Source organism: Heterodontus francisci, chromosome 11 (assembly GCF_036365525.1).
Source record: "Heterodontus francisci isolate sHetFra1 chromosome 11, sHetFra1.hap1, whole genome shotgun sequence".
NCBI lineage: Eukaryota > Metazoa > Chordata > Chondrichthyes > Heterodontiformes > Heterodontidae > Heterodontus > Heterodontus francisci.
In genome coordinates this window covers 53,692,679-53,710,328 of record NC_090381.1, presented here as the reverse complement: position 1 = coordinate 53,710,328, position 17,650 = coordinate 53,692,679, and the positions used below count along the sequence as shown (strand labels likewise).

At 37.5% G+C, this 17,650-nt stretch overlaps 1 protein-coding gene across 4 annotated transcripts in view; it reads right to left on the bottom strand.

Annotated features, from left to right (window-relative positions):
- Positions 1 to 207: 207 nt before the first annotated feature.
- Positions 208 to 17,650, bottom strand: part of mfsd1 (major facilitator superfamily domain containing 1) — a 63,810-nt gene continuing 46,367 nt past the window's right edge. For 2 of the 4 annotated variants that reach the window (XM_068042153.1, XM_068042155.1), the window contains 8 exons: positions 17,522 to 17,578; positions 16,164 to 16,320; positions 15,296 to 15,393; positions 12,258 to 12,370; positions 11,207 to 11,254; positions 11,061 to 11,118; positions 1,294 to 1,405; positions 208 to 789 (listed from right to left, as the gene is read on the bottom strand). In XM_068042153.1, the coding sequence (XP_067898254.1) occupies positions 730 to 789; positions 1,294 to 1,405; positions 11,061 to 11,118; positions 11,207 to 11,254; positions 12,258 to 12,370; positions 15,296 to 15,393; positions 16,164 to 16,320; positions 17,522 to 17,578 (703 nt within the window). In that variant the 3' untranslated portion in view covers positions 208 to 729. Of the gene's footprint in view, positions 790 to 1,293; positions 1,406 to 1,920; positions 2,862 to 11,060; positions 11,119 to 11,206; positions 11,255 to 12,257; positions 12,371 to 15,295; positions 15,394 to 16,163; positions 16,321 to 17,521; positions 17,579 to 17,650 lie in introns of those variants that run through there. The other 2 variants (XR_010975961.1, XM_068042154.1) reach the window with 2 other exon arrangements.

Here is a 17,650-nt window from a genome sequence, read left to right as displayed (position 1 = left end):
CACTTGCTCATTAGCCACAGTCTTGCTGATTTGCAGCCACCATACCAAATTTAAAATCCTCGACTTCAAGACCCTCATGGTATTACTGCTATGTCCTTTGGCCCACGCTTGAAGGAGGGCAAATTAATCCAATGTGCAGTGTATAACACTATAATTAAATACAACCAGGTGCCCTTTTCTAGCAGTAACGAAGCCATGCCTAAAGAATTACATTTTATAAAAACACTTTATTCAATACAGAAAGGCCATTTACAATGAATGTGCAATTCTTGGGCATGTTGATAAAACATGCTGGAAGACTGATCATTTGTATCTTTGCTCAAAAAATTAAGAATTGTTCCATTACAGCTTTAACAATGGTTTCAGTCCAAGTTACAAAGCCAAAATTTATGAAAGTGTACATTATCCAAAAAACACTTTGGAATTTCCCAGAGCTTAAAGTTTGTTGAGGCACAGACATTTTTGGATTGTTCAAATTTCTGAACTTCTCATGTACCAATTCAAGTAAAACATTGGTTATTATACAAATAAAATACTTAACATATATTGAAAACTTTATCTTTCTTCAGGTAGAAAACAGCATGTACAAAACAAATGCCTTTATGTGATAGTGTATTCATGATTCTTCCATTAGAGAAGTACTGCAACATATCTGCCAGTGTATTTTCACCAGCTTCAGATTTATGAAAATTAAAAGGTCGCTATTTTCCCTCAGTGTGCATGTTCAAGTTATTTGAGTATACTCCTATATGCCAGTGCAGATACATGGACGCTGTAATGTTCTGGTAACTGCAAGAGAAGCAAAAATAACACGTGGAAAGATCTCTCCATATCTTGCAAGCAACACATTTCATCGCAAATTAATTAAAAAAATAAAAATAGACAAATCTTTCAGTACTAGCCGCGACATCAAACTAGGAATGCTGCCAACTGCACAAAGCAAAATACTATTCAGAAAGCAAAATAGCAGTACGTGATTTGAAAATCAAATAATTAAATTCTAGACAGACAGTATTAAAAATACGATCAGTCTCTTTAAACTAATCCTGGACAATGAATGCTCATTCAGCAGAACCAACTGGGGTACAGTAAGTCACTAGCTGCCTGTTTATGACATCTGTTCATTTCTGGGTTTCTGTGCCAAATATTCAAGCTACCATTGCACAATCATATTAAAGGTGATCACTGTGCAACTTTTACTACTCCTTTACATCTGATGAGATCTCAATGCAATTTTATAATGGAGAGTCTATTTTTCTCAGTTTATTTTATAACAGCGTATGGTTCCCTTACTTGTGCACCAAGTCTGGAAAGGTATCTGTTCCTTACTGCAAAAGCACTCATTGGCTGAATTCTAGCAAAGTCCTCCACTTGCTGTTGACGAATGCGTTCCTCCTTCTCAGCCCTGTAAAATAAAAATAAATCATTACAACAAATTTATCAATGTGTCAGGCTTTGAACAAAACAAATGGCAAGTAGCTAACAAAGTTTATTTTAAAGATGTCATCAGTAGAGATCGCTAGTTTTTTTTTAAACTAAAGGTGCAGTTACTAAGTAGGAGTGTCCAACCTGCATCCCTTCGACCACTTGCAGCACCCAAAGTCCAGGTAACTGCCCTATTTGCACTTATATTCCTTATTCACTGGCTTCTCCTCCAAATTGTGCATGGAGGTTTGGAAACTGCTTTCACTGGTAGATAAATCCAAGATCTGCTTCTATCAAAATATATACTTTAACGAGAACATGGATTAAAACATTATCCATAGCCAAGAACTTGTAGTATGTACTTGTGACCCACAAAACCAAAAGCTTGGACACTCCGGTATCAAGTATTAAAATAAAAGTTTAGGGATAAAATTTCAGCAAAACACAAGCAGAATTTTAGGTGGCTTTTTTTGTTAACTAAAAAAGGACACTAAGTAAAACGATACGTTTCCATTTATTTGTTAGTGAACTGTTAGCTCAGTTTAACATACAAAACCTTTCACAAAGAGCATTTAGCGCACATGATTTTGTCAACCAGTTTAAGTTCCATTTTTAGTTAAAAGAGTACCTTGATTCTTCAAAGAAATAAAAAAAAATCAGTTCTACTTGCTTATCAAATAGAAACTAACTTGCAGTCAAACAGTAATTATAAAATGGACTGGCTAGCAGTCTTGCATTAGATAAGTACATTGTAATGCATAAGTCAAGTACAAAAGTATTGCTGCGGACAGGAAGTGATTTTTTTACAATGTATTACCCTCTCAGCCATTATAATTGTTTCACTGAAATCATCCATCATTTATAAAATTAATTTGCTATTAATTGGTTTTGGAAGACATTATGCATGGTTTTTGTGGTAAGCAGCTAACTCCTTTTTAAGCAATATTATTTTGAAGTTTGATATCAGGCTGTGACACTACATACAGCTTCCAGTATGATCCAGCGTTCATCAGTATTAGCACACAAGCCAAAATCAATGCCAAGTAAGAGATTACAAGTATAAGATTAAAATTGGAAAACTTACCCATTCACGGAATACTAACACAAATGTTAGATGCACCATTTCACAACCATTAAAAAAAATTCTAAGCAGGCATCAACTCATAGCTTCCGTTTAAAGGTGAGAAAATATACCAAAAACATTTGACAATCACCTAAAATATCATAATGACATACTTTAATACTCAGTCTTTGAAACCCATTTGAGAAAATTACAACTGATTGAAACCAAATTATTGGTGGTGTTCAATAAATGTAAGTACTTTTCTCCCCCTCTTCCAAAATCTGAAAGTATATTAAATATATTCTTCAAGTTGACGTTTTGGTGCTGAAAAGTTGTGTACTTCTGGCCGAGGGCTGCTAGTCCTAATTCTCATCTGTAAAAAATTGTGTTGAAAGTTACTGTTTTGAATTCAGCTGCATGGAATTACGAACACTAAAATGACCACTCATGGGTTTCCATTCCAGTTAAACAAACTGTTGTTCTGTGCTACAAGTTATTACAGCTAATCACAGTGTTAGACTTTGTTAAAGCAGTATAATTTTAAATGGTAAAGACCATTAATTCCTGTGATTAGATCTGTTAAAGTTTGCACATGTCCAAAAGCCGACATTAAAAGAAGAAAACAGCTGAGAAAATCACCGACAGTGGCATTGCACAGCAGTTTTAACAATCCCATGTGCACAGCATGATTGATTCTGTCTGGATTTGAAGTGATTATGCAGCAATATTTATCTCAGTGAAAGAGAAACAGAAGAATAAGAAACTATTCAGTTTCAAAAGGCCTAGCAAACGAGGTCAGATCATGATTCACAGTTGGATTTACTTAAATTGTAGAAATTTAAAAAGGTGGCTCTGGATGATTTAATAGGTGATCATGCTGTCTTTTCATTTCAAGGATTGGAGCTTTAAAAAAAAAAATCCAGCAAGATATTGGAGAAAATAAGTCTAACTGAAGATCCTAAGCGAAAAGTACCAAGCCAGTTCCAAATAAATGTATATCCGTAACACAGTCTATGTCATTCATAAAGATACAAAGTTAGATGTTGTGTGGAAAGGTGAAGGGATACTTAATTTGAAAAATGAAGATGAAAAGCCATGGGCCATAGTGTAGGATAATACTAAAGTAGAAAATAAAACACAAGTAAAACCTGAATAGAAAGGAAAGGCTTAAGAAAGTTAAGGTGTCCTAGTTAGAGTCTAAGAACAAGTTGGAATCAGAGACTGCATGGCAAGCCTCGAATACAAAACCGTGGAAATATAGGGATGAGAAAAAGAATACGTAGTGTTAAGAAAATTTAAACTTTTGCCACCCGTTTTTGCACCCATAAAATGGACGTTAGGCCTCCAAATTTCATGTTGCAATCTGTTGCGGCCGATCCGGAGCAAAGTTGCACTTGACGTCATAAGCCAGGTGACCTCCAATCGCCCAGAGTGCCCACACGACCAATGATAGGCTCCTTAAATATACTTCTGAAGGACCCTGCATTTGAAATTCAGGTACAAGTGGGCAGAGCCTGTGCTATGCATATCCCATCCAGTTGTCTAGGTTTCAAGTGGCCTAACCGGCCATCCATAAAGGGGTCACAGGAGGCTGATCAAAAAATGGCCATAGTAACATTCAGTTTTAATTTTTGTGAGCCCGAGAGATGCAGGAATGTTCCTGCTAGGCCCACAAAACAACAGTGGTCTATTGCCAGTGCATTTGAGAATCTGCCTAGATCCAACCTGCCAGCCGGCTCTATGCAGGAGCCAGTCGATATCCCATTGAGCTACAGCTGGCCACCTTTTTGGGGAACACAGTTTGCTGGCAGTTTTTAAATGAGATAAGCCAAATTTGGCTCTGGCTCAGGCTGGCACAAAACAGCATTTACAGCATTCAGTCTGCCAACCTCACTGCCATTTTGGACTGATTGAATTTCACCCCCCATGTCTTTGCAGATTAGGAACTCTAGGGATACAGTCTCAATAAAGACAAGAAATGTCACAGTAAAGAGGGAAGACTAGCCTCGTTTTGTATCCAAACCTAAGTGCAAGATGAGCCTCCCCGAAATAGGAACAATCATCTAACAGATTCTGAAAAAAGAATTGTGCGGCACAAAAGAGCAAATCAAGCTTTTTAGCAACAGCTTTAGCAATGGAAATGTAGGAATTCCATTTGAATTCCAAAAAAGGCAGGCCAAGAAAGTTGATGGAAGATGGTCTAGAAGTAGGGCCAAAAGCTGATTGACATCTTAGCCATTTCCACATAGCAATTTGAAAACTCATGTTGGATACTTTACAACTAATGAATAGTAGGCCCATGTATCAGCAAGGGGGTCATTAAACATCCTACACATTGAGAGTTTTATGATGCTCTCAATTGACATGGGAGTGCTAAACATTGAAAAAATGAGGTCATAAATAAAAGGCTTCACTTAACTCCTCAATTCAGTGCTGAACCCGAGTGTAATAGGATGAGTTTATTTATCATCCCAACAAGTGGGACAGTTGTTGGTGGCTTGCAAATTAAATTGAATTTTGCATTTTTATTTTTGCCATAAGAACTGGAGGAGTCTTAAAAAAAAGCATTTGTGCTTGATCTTTCCCCATAATATTCCCTGAAGACAATATGTTAGAACACTACAGAGGAAGCTTTCCCTGCATCTAAGTCACTCTACACCTGACTAAAACAACCAATACAATAATGGGTACGAGGAGAGTGGAAACATTAACACTGACATTTTACTGATGCAACAAAAAATGGAAACTGAAGACTGAAGTTACCCTTGCAATACTGAAAATGAGAAAAATACCGTATGGCAACCTTCAAACACCCAATGCAGTTCCCAACAATTGCCAAAGAGCGCAAGGTTCAAGATCAACTGAGCTCCAGAATATTTGCAGCTATTCTTTAATTTGTGATTATCATTTGAAACTCCGTTCTTTTGCAATCCTCAACATAATCTAATCTAATCTAATCTAAATGTGTCACATTTCCCCAGCTCTAAAATTTAAAACCTGATGGAAAAGTCTGTTCTGCAGAGTTCAACTCCCAGCTGTTAAGGAGTTTAATGTGACTACACAGAATTGAAAATGACAGAACATTAATTTGTGTGGAAATGTCGAATAAAATGCCTGACACTCTCATTTTCTAAATTTTGTGTCCCTTTCTACAGGGTACTTCCTTGTTCTGGTTCTTTTGCTTCTTCTGTTCTGTTCCTAGGGGCCCTCCATTATCATATTTTTAAAAAGCTGTATCCAAAGTTTTTCCTTCCACTCCAAATTGTGGGAAAGTTATCAACTTTTTAATGTTAGGCACACCCACCAGGTTTAACCTGATATTTAGCAAAAGTATAGTTTGAGAGAATTTGAGATCATGTACACCACTCACTGAGAAATGGCTTGCAGATAACTTCCTTTCTACTCAGTTTATAATACTTTGTACTTTCAGTGCTTTATTGTGGGCAGAAAATGTTTTTCCTCTCCTTTCCAATTTGCTCAAATTGCCTAATTCTGTGAAGCTGCCAAAAGTCATCACTGGATTCCCTACTAGCTTTTTTTTTCAGGAAAACTATTTTTCAAGTTACCCAGAAATTATAGTAAACAATCACAATGAAAGATCAGGACTATGAAATATAATCTTTTTACAGCAAGTACTCCCCAGGGTCAGGTGTAGCATGGGTGATGGTGTGGGACAAAGGTTCCCATACAATGGCGCAGTGGTTAGCACCGCAGCCTCACAGCTCCAGCGACCCGGGTTCAATTCTGGGTACTGCCTGTGTGGAGTTTGCAAGTTCTCCCTGTGTCTGCGTGGGTTTCCTCCGGGTGCTCCGGTTTCCTCCCACATGCCAAAGACTTGCAGGTTGATAGGTTAATTGGCCGTTGTAAATTGCCCCTAGTATAGGTAGGTAGGTGGTAGGGAAATATAGGGACAGGTGGGGATGTGGTAGGAATATGGAATTAGTGTTGGATTAGTATAAATGGGTGGTTGATGGTCGGCACAGACTCAGTGGGCCGAAGGGCCTGTTTCAGTGCTGTATCTCTAAACTAAACTAAACATACTGTCTCAAAATGCCTTAAAAAGGAACAGATACTTTCCAGACCCTTATGCAAATACTTGGCCAGTTCCTAATGAGTAAACAAAAAACTTGTCTATCATAGGAAAATGGAATTAAAACTTACAAGAAATATAACCTATATAACAATTCCACAAAGTTAATAATCTGACATTTTATCTGCTTATTGTTTGCAACAACCTACATACTATTTGGCTATAATAATCGAGGATTAGAGTGGCGAGTCTAAACTCATGTAGTTCAGCAACTTCAGGATTGTAGCTCATTAATGTCAATTATCTCAATCATAAATGCAACTCTACAACTCAATTTTCTTCAATCCTTTGCAAAGATATGTCCAACAATAGAATACTTGCAAAACATTTTAACAGATTAATTTTCTGAAGTTTTATGCATCACCAACTGCAGCATGTCCCGACAGATAACAGAAGTTAGAAACTTTAAAATAAAAAAATCAAAGCAACGCAGTACATCAAGCTTTTAAACAGAAAAGCACCTTGGTAAAGCTGCATGCCATCACAATCTATAAGTAAAGAAACTTCAAGGCCAACTTGACCAATCAGAATCAAGCAACTGTTTCAGACCTCAAAGCAAAAAACATCTCTGAACTAGGATTTTGATCAATCATAATTTTTTCAAATCCTTTCAAAAAAGTTAATGTTTGGTCAGTAAAAAGTCATTGAATTCAGATGCAGAAAAAGAGGAACTTGTGAAAAATGCTAAGCAAGAAGCAGGATGAACAATCCTTGCCCATAAAAAAAAAGCATTGACTGCACTAAATATTAGAAACAGGATAAACAAGGTTATCTGCAAGCCGCTTCTCAGTGGTTGGCATACAGTAAATATTTAAACTATGCCATTACTGAATCAGATTAAACTTGAAGGGTGATGGTGAAAGCTGGTACCACAGTATCACAGCACATTAGAAGCTCCAATAGGTTATCCCAGATTTGGTTTGTGCTTGCAGGTCACCATAGCTGACTTGCCAACCTTTGCAACAAAACCATGGGCCGTGTGGTGGCAAAAAGAGAATTGGAGCACAATTCATCAAGCTACTGATAAACATCTCTCAGCTGCTGGCATTGATAGAGGCAATGAACAGCTTGCCTTGCAGCAGTTGATCTATCAGATCGGGAGACTTAAAAGGAGGAGTTAGAATAAGGAAGTCCAATCAGATTTTGAAACCAATCTTCTCACAGATAGAGGTTTCATTACATTTTTCTGTAATGAAAAATTCTAAGCAAGTTTACACCATCAATGCCTGAAGCAGAAGTACAGCATTCCTTAACTATAGCCCATTAGTTTTGTCCCAGTACCGTGGGAATAGGAAGTAAATATTATAAGCAGTGGTTTAGCCCAGAAGTGCAAAGTTGTTAATAGTCTTCTTTCCTCAATTCCAAATAACCCCTGACTATGCTATTTAGCAGCAGCACCCAGGATAATAAAACAAAAACCAATATGAAAGATTACAGTTAACATCTTCACAACATTTATGCTCAAATTTGGATTTCTGAAAAGCACTTAGTACAATTCAGAACTTGGGTTTCTTATACTACATCCCATCATGCAGGTAACAGAGAGTCATTCAATTCCAGATACCCATAGGGGACTATGCTGATGTAAATTAGAATACGGTTTATACCATATGTCAAGAACATAATAGATTGCTGCTTAATCTTTTGACCAGGATAGTTTAGACAGAAGAGTTATCGACAAGCAAAAAGCTTAAACAAGAAAGTACTTGCATAGCTGGAGTTACACATAAGAGCAAATAAAAGCAAGCAAAGTGAATACTGCTTTTACAATGAACATTTCTCAATATATAATTTGAGATTTGAAAATATATGCAGTGTTTTACTGTTCTATCACATAATTTTGCTGTTTTAAAAAAAAAAGGGGAAAGTTGTTTTCATCCTCCGGATTGATATCAGTGAAATTCATTGCTTAAATACAGTTGCACAGAAATAAGCCCAAGGATATGTGCAATAAAATTAGGAACAAAACATGAGTCAATTTGGGTAAATTTTGAACGAATCCCTTCATTGCAATATGTTTTGCAAAATCTCGTTGCTTCCACAGTAAGTTTAATGTTATAATACTGGATTGAATCCCATCAAGAAAGTCACTAAAATAACCGAAACACATGGAGAGTTAACACTGACATTTTCCTGAGTAACAGTTTTAGCCAACCATTATATTTTTAACTACAAAAATATCCTAACATTCATTATACACAATTCTCCAAAAATACTATCTGGCAGCCATATAATTGCAGTAAAGCAGGAGAGTGGAACACTATGGATAATAGGCTTTTCCACAGCCACTGTTCTATTCTGATCAGCAGGTAGGAGGTACAATTCAGTCAGTGCATGCCACCATTCTAAGATGGAGCCAGTACCCTTACTGTGATGCCTCATTTTGCCAGTCAAGACAAGAGTAGTTGGCAGTATTAGGAATCAAACTGCCAATCTCATTGGGCTTCTAGCACTATGGATACTTGCAGTTTTCAGTACATTTTCTCTGCAGCCTTATAGAATCAAATAATTCAACACTATAGAAGAGAATACCATATAACCCTGTATTCAGGAGAGGGGTTCAAATAATAGTTCTTCCAAAGAAACCATACACTATCCTAAACAGAGTCTAAAGAATCATTGGTGGCACTTACCTTTTCAAATATCCCTTTCCATGTGCTTTTGGTTACCAAATTCGAGGGCTATGGTAGAACTAACCATACATTATAGAACTCAAACATTCCAGTGCACTGACCTACAGCTGAGATTGCTGCCATTGACATGTAAAAGATGCCCGAGGAGTCCAAAATGGAGCTAAACAGACACAGCTAACTAGGACAGTGTCACTAAGCATGTCAAAGTTCTCAACAGGCCAATGTTTCTTGGTGATTTTGCCCAGATTAGATTCTTTTTATTGAATAATGCCAAATGAAGAATTCAAATTCTTCAGGGCGGCACAGTGGCGCAGTGGTTAGCACCGCAGCCTCACAGCTCCAAGGACCCGGGTTCGATTCCGGGTACTGCCTGTGTGGAGTTTGCAAGTTCTCCCTGTGTCTGCGTGGGTTTTCTCCGGGTGCTCCGGTTTCCTCCCACAAGCCAAAAGACTTGCAGGTTGATAGGTAAATTGGCCATTATAAATTGTCACTAGTATAGGTAGGTGGTAGGGAAATATAGGGACAGGTGGGGATGTTTGGTAGGAATATGGGATTAGTGTAGGATTAGTATAAAAGGGTGGTTGATGTTCGGCACAGTCTCGGTGGGCCGAAGGGCCTGTTTCAGTGCTGTATCTCTAATCTAATCAAAATCAAATTAACGGATATGGTGCTGGCATTTATGTGCCCCACATCACACACTTGTTTGGTCTTTTTATTAAGTATTAAAAGCATATTTATTATTTTAAGATTGTAACTGCATTTTATGCACAGAATATACCTTCCATATCCAATCCTGCTCACGCCTAAAGTCATGAAACTATTTCCAAAAGGGTGAGCAAATATCGATCACTAATTTGGGGAGAATTTTTATTTTGTCCCTGGATGTCACAGCATTTGCTACAGCTAAATAGAATACATAGAAAACTAGAAATGCCCACAGTGGAAGCTTTGTAAAATTAGATCAAAGATGTTTGCCCATTTATGGCTCTTATGCAAATACTACACACTACAGTCAGTTGCCAGCGTTCGCCAGAGCTGGCGGGCAGCCATAAAGGTGGGGCTAAAGTGTGGCGAGTCGAAGAGACTTAGCAGTTGGCAGGAAAAAAGAGAGGCGCAAGGAGCGAGCCAACAGTATAACAGCCCCGACAAACAAATTTTTCTGCAGCACCTGTGGAAGAGTCTGTCACTCTAGAATTGGCCTTTATAGCCACTCCAGGCGCTGCTCCACACACCACTGACCACCTCCAGGCGCTTACCCATTGTCTCTCGAGACAAGGAGGCCAAAGAAGACACACTACAGTACTTCAGCAGTGCTAAAATAATTTACAAGTTATTAAGTTTTTGTGGACTATCTATTTTAACAAATAATGCATCGATTCATTGTCTCTCGTCACAGGATCCATATTAAAGGTTTCTCAGTTCATAAATGTAAGGGAAGAGCGAAGATTCACAATGCAGGGAAACACAGCTACTTTAGTGTATGGGTAAGCAAAGTCAGAAAATGGTTTTCATACTGAATTACATTTCAAATACCATTTCCTAAAAATATAAATGACTGGAAGTTTGGGCTATTAAAAACATTAATGTTGATCTGCAATGCTTTCTTTATCTAGTCTTTCTCCCCCCCACAAAGCCAGTTGTTCACAGAATTCAGATATCCAAATATTTTAATTGGCAGTAGGCAACGCAGACAAACTCTCAAAATAGTTAACTGCTGCCTTCACTTTGAAACCGAATCTATTACCAATGTTCTTCACCAAATTTTCTCTATTATTAATCTCCCACTCCTATACACTCATAGATCTTATTTTTAACTCCTCGACCTCTCCATCCAAATAAGGGTACTTACTCTGCTGCAGCAACAGCTTGGAGTTTTGAACGCTCCCATGCAGTCATATTGAGGTCACCTTCCAAGAGGTTTAAAACAAAGATTATTAACAATGTCTGAGACACTTTTGAATGTGAGGTAAGAAATATTTCATTGGATGTTCATACCTGATAACAAATCCACAAAGTAGAGCACTACAACAGCTATAAGTGCCACTGGAAGATAAAAACAAAAACTATAGTTGGACTCTGACAAATACACCACATTGAACTAAAATGAACAAAACTTACAGGCAAATTTAGTTAAGGGATTAAGCTTTTAATAGGTGTCTGCTAAAGTTTCATTGCTGTGTAAAGAATATATCAGAGGCCATCAGAATTTATATTTCTGGTCTTTGTTTGGGTGCCAATTAACTGAAAAACATGAATACTAACATTATAGATTTTGATTCCATGTTAAAGCACTCAATGTAACTATCAGAGAATACACTAAAAAACTGACAAGTTCAAAAAGACACCATCACAGAGTGGGGTTTAAAGAAAACAATGATCTTGGTTAGAATGCTACTAGCCTCTGGGGAGGAATGCTTCCCTACCCAGACAGGGAAAGGCATTCAATTTAGGATAACACAACCCTTACATTCCTCATCACAAAATACTTTATCTCTGTTTTGTAACAAAGTAAACGCCACCATTTAACAACTATTATTCAGGGTGATGGGGTTGGAGGGGAGAATACTCTCGACACCACCCTCCAAGGGGGAAGATGACACAAGCATTCAAACAAATGCAGTAATGTCTCAATAAGAACGCTGCCCAGCTCTATTTAATTCAAACCTTGTTCAAAATGGAAACAAAGTAATCCAAACCACACATTATATTTACACCCAAGGCAGTAAATAGTGAAATAGATTATTAAGTTCCCTTTTCAACAGACCAGTGAGGCTCCACTTCACATCTTTTAATTATTTGTTTTCCAAAGAGCCCTTTCAAAAAAACATTGGTTCTATGTTATCAGCCAACATTCAACACCTTAAAGAGTGAGGACGAATGTGGCCCCAATATTTCCTTCCAAGTCACCAAAACTTGATATTTCAGTATATTTGCCAGACAGACTGCCCATGTAAAGTTTAGCTATCATTCACTCAAATCAACTGCAGCAGCCATTCAACTGGTATCTCAAATAAGAAAATAAAAAGAGCTGAAAATACATACTTACCACAAAGACAAGCACAGAAAAATACTTCGAGAAGTAGATATCCTTTGGAATCCAAAATGGCACCTGCAGCAATTGCAATCACAGCAAGACCCAAATTCTGTATAGACTGCATGCTGAAATGGAATGTTTTAACATTAAAATGGATAAAATTACATTGACAGCACAAGTTTACAAACGGCTGAATTATGCAAAGAAAAACACTCAAATTCTTCAAAGTAATGAAAAATTCAGTTTCTCAAAACATGAAACAAGAGGGAGCTCATCATGGAATATTCAAGAAGAGTGGTTAAGAAAAGATATTAGAAGTCAAACGTAGAGGTCAATATTTAACATAAAGACAACAAGCAGGAGGTCAAGTACTGCAAAATAAAGGCTACAATTTTTGTGGATGATGGCCCTGTTATTTATCAGACCTATGTTAATTATAAGGAAGAACAAACAAACTAGGATTTATATAGTGCTTTTAACAACTTTAAGTGTTGCCACTGTGGTAATGGAGGAAACACAGCAGACAATTTGCTCACACCAAGGTCCCACAAATAGTGATGAGACAATCTGTTTTAGTGATGTTAGTTGGTTTATGCCTCATTAAATCTAATAATGGGGTTATACTGCAGATACTCATTTTACACCATTACAATTTTAAGAGTGCAGTAAGCAGCAGATATTAAATGTTGGAATGATTTAAGAAAACGTCCTTCATTCACATCCTTGGCAAAGCTGATTCCTCTTTTCACTCAGTCGTGGAACATTATTGGTTTACAATCTATAATAAAACAATGATTCTTCCCAAAATTGAGCCATCACAGAATGGGACAAGCTAACCTTAAGCCAACAATCATAAGCAAGTAGATATGTAGAAGCAGAGCACATTATTTCACTTTGGGACTACAAGCCTGCAGTGGGAATGTAAAATAAATTCTTAAAGGCTGAACTTCAGGTTCTACATCCCTCTTCAGGTCCAGCCAGTCCATGTCCTTTTCCAACACGCGGATGCACAATCAATTTTTTCCTGACATATCCAATCCACTTTTCATCTTGTCTCTTAAGTTTTCCCTCCCAAAATTATTTTAGGAACATCTGCCAAACCTTTTTGAACCTATGTTCTAGATTTCTAGTTTTCTAAATCAGTATGTCCAAGAACCAACTAGGAAACAGGCTATTTTGGGCCTAGTACTGTATAATGAGGAAAGATTAATTAATAACCTCATAGTATGGGGGCTTCTAGGGAAGAGAGCCCATAACATGATGGAATTTTCTATTGCATTTGAAAGTGACTTACTTAGTTACATCTGAAACTAAGGTCGTAAATCTGAATGAAGTAAACTATGTAGGTATGAGGGGCAGGTTGGCTAAGGTGGACTCGGAAACTACATTGAATGACAGTAGACAAGCAATGGCTAGCATTTAAATAATGCTAACAACGAATATACATTCGTTAAGGCACAAAAACCCCACAAATAAAGTGGTCAAACCATGGCTAACAAGAGGAGTTTAATCTAGTATTAGATCAAAGGAAGAGGCTTAATAAATGTTTCCAAAAAGAGTAGTAAACCTGAGATTTTTAGAATTCAGCAAAGGAGGACTAAGACATTTTTTTTTTTTAAAGAGATACAGCACTGAAACAGTCCCTTCGGCCCACCGAGTTTGTACTGACCATCAACCACCCATTTATACCAATCCTGCACTAATTCCATATTCCTACCACATCCCCACCTGTCCCTATATTTCCCTACCACCTACCTATACTAGGGGCAATTTATAAGGGCCAATTTACCTATCAACCTGCAAGTCTTTTGGCATGTGGGAGGAAACCGGAGCACCAGGAGGAAACCCATGCAGACACAGGGAGAACTTGCAAACTCCACACAGGCAGTACCCAGAATTGAACCCGGGTCGCTGGAGCTGTGAGGCTGCGGTGCTAACCACTGCGCCACTGTGCCGCCCCAAATTAAGAGAAAGAATATGAGAATAGACAAGAGACATGAAAAACAGATTGTAAACATTCATATAGGTATATAAATAGGAACAGATTAGTGCAAGTTAACTTGGGTTCCATAGAGGCAGAGACAAGTGAAATTATAATGGCGAATAAGGAAATGGCAGGGACATTAAACACATACTTTGTATCTCTTCACAGTAAAAGACAAAGAAAAATCCTGGAAATAATGGGGAGCCAAGGGTCTCGCGAGAATGAGGAACTTAAAGAAACCAGTATAAGTAATGAAATAGTACTGGAGAAATTAATGGACTAAGTGGTGACAAATCTCCAGCATCTGACACCTGCATCCTAAGATTTTAAAAGAGGTAGCTGCAGAAACAGTGGATGCCTTGTTTTTGATCTTCCAGAATTCCTTAGGTTCTACAACAGTTCCTAAGGATTGGAAGGTAGATAACATAACCCCGCTACTGAAGGAAGGAGGAAGATAGAAAGCGGGGAGCTACAGGCCAGTTAGCCCATCAGTAGTAGGCAAAATATTATTAGGGACATGATAACAGGACACTTAGAAAAATCATATGGTTAAGCAGAGTCAACACTGATTAATGAAAGGGAAATAGTGTTTAACAAGTCTGTTAAGATTTTTTTTGAGGGTGTATCTAGTAAGATGGATAAGGGGGGAAACCAATGGATGTAATGTATTTGGATTTTCAAAAAGCCTTTAATAAGGTGCCACACAAAAGTTTACTGTACAAAATTAGGACTCATGGGATTCAACCATTCGGTCCCTTTCCTGCATTTGGCAACTCAGTTAGGTGTTGTGCGCACCAACAGTTCTCCTGTATCTCAACCAGGTAGAAAACAAGTGCAAGTTCATTTTTTTTTAAACTATGAAGCAGAATTTCTTCATTTGAGGATAGACAGAGTTTCTAACTCGACCTCAACTTAAATAAAAAGGCCATAGGTACCACTTTTCCAAACATTAAGTACACTTTGAAATATTATTTCCCTCCACTGTAACTAAACTCTATGCTGCAAGCTTACTTTAAACTTACAAATATCTGCAGTCAGATTGAAGTAATTTCGGAGTATTACTTACAAGCCATAAGCTGTTCCCAGCTGGTGTTCAGGAACAATAAAGGCCACCATTGGCCACAATGCGCAGGCAAGCAAAGAATAGGATATTCCCAACAGACACTGAAATTAAAAATACATTTTTTTAAAAATCTGTACTTGAACACAAAACCTTTAAAAAAAAAATTAGCCTCAAAATGATACAATAGTGGGACTTTTCTAGTCTGCTCAAGTGAGATATGCTTAACGAGATGGCAACTATGTAAAGTTAAGCAAAGTGTAAGTCAATGGATAAAAGTATCATGCACAGATCTATCTCCCTGCCTGAAAATCTAGACAAAAATCAGAAGCTTTAAAGTTTCAACTGTATACTGATGACAGTGAATTCTCTTGCCACACTACCACCCTGCCTTCAAATAACATTGTATGATCAATACTCCTGATTTCCACAACACATCATACTTTTGTCATTATAATCACAGCTTCAAAGCCCTCAGGCATCAAAACAAATTTCAACAGATTTCTTATCGAACAAGTTTGGGGAGGGAGGTGGGGGAGAAGAGAGGGCTAAATTCTGTAAAACCTTTGTATTGGGCATGATATAAAAGCAAATTGGGTAGAAAATGGACTAGTACATCGTTGGGAATTGGGTTAGAACCCAGCTCAGACTGATGAAATAGAAGCATCCATTCACTACCAACTTTGAGTTTTATGTGAAATGAGCTTGAGCACTCACAACCTAGTTCCTATTGAATGACAGCTGAAGTCATATTGCGTTTGATCCCAACTTACTACTCTTTTAACCTCCTTTCCCTCCCCTTGTGCAAAAAAGTCTACATGGACAAACAACAATTAAAGTCTCCTTAACCTATTCATATTCAAAGTTTTGTTACCATGGCAATCCAGGGGTTCCAGAAGGTGAATGCCAACATCATATGAGCAGCCAATGTGATCAGCACAGCACACATAACCCAAAATATATTCTTTCCTACTTTATCCACCAGAAATCCCAGAACAGGTGAAGCTGGAGCAGAGATAATGTACACAATACTAGAAAGAAAAACAACCACGAGACAAATATTCAATGTCATATAAGCATTCAAATGGTTTCTAAGTGCAAGCTAAGTGAAATATTTGTTTGCTTTCAGAGATTCTACCAAGTTTCGTTCTGAACACAGTTCTCCAAACTCTTGCCAATTTTTAAAGCAGCTCAGCTGTGCAGCGCACAGCAACACTACCAGATACATGCATCAAGAATTCATCTGCATTTTAAAGGAAATTTCTAAACAAATAGTTTTTAAAAAGTAGCAATTTAAAATGAAGTTTGGCATCAGAATGAGCAAAATCAACGTGTTACCTGCAGAGTAATAGGACACATACTCCCACCTTAATCGCCTGCACTGTTTCCAAACATTACAGGAAGAATAGAAGCCAAAACATTTTCTGAGAGATACAGAATAAACCAAAAGGAAGTTTTATCATCTGTATTCATGTATTTTCAAGGATGGAATTTCAGAGTAATATTGACAATGGCCTAGAAGCAGGTTGCCCATGTAACATATGAGCAGCCAATGTTATCAGCACAGCAAGCATAACCCAAAATATATGCTTTTCTACTTTATCCACCAGGCATCTCAGATAGGCGAAGCTGGAACAGAGAGAATGTACACAATAGAAAGTGTGTGGAAGTGGAAAGTCTCAAACATAGTAAAGTTGAAAGCTAGATCACAGTTGCTTTGGGCAGGATGTAGGAAAAGTGGGAAACTTAAATAGATGTACAAGAGCATAGATTTCTGGGTTTCTTAAAAGTATGTTTCCAAGGATTCTTCCTCATCCTCTGTGCCCCCATTACATGTGGCGACTGAATAAATGAAGGAAGGAGATTTCTGAATGTAGGGCTACCAAATTGATCAGAATGCAGTAGCAAATGGCTCAAAATATTTAGAGGATTGTTCCAGTAAGGAAAGTAACCATTTTTGAATAGGGCTGGCTCACTTAAGAGAATTTTGGTTAACGTGCATTAATCTTTAATTTGCTGAAACAAAAATGTGTTGTAAAAATCAATTTCAAATAAACAGAATACAAAACAAAATTAGGATTTAGTAATTCCAAGTGCAGGACTTTTACAATTATCGAATTTTGTTTCTTTAAACTGGCATCAAACTTTTGTTGAAGTAGTTTATTATTAACTCAACAGCTCTAGAATAAATCAAGATTCATTAGGTCCATTTGCTGGCTATAAATGAATTACCTGTTGATTAAACTGGCTTGTTTCAGAGAAAAGTTGAATTTTTCAATGAAGAATACTCTGTATGAATACATAAAAACACTTGGTCAAACACATAGTTCAATCAATATCAACATGGTGTAGATGCATAGA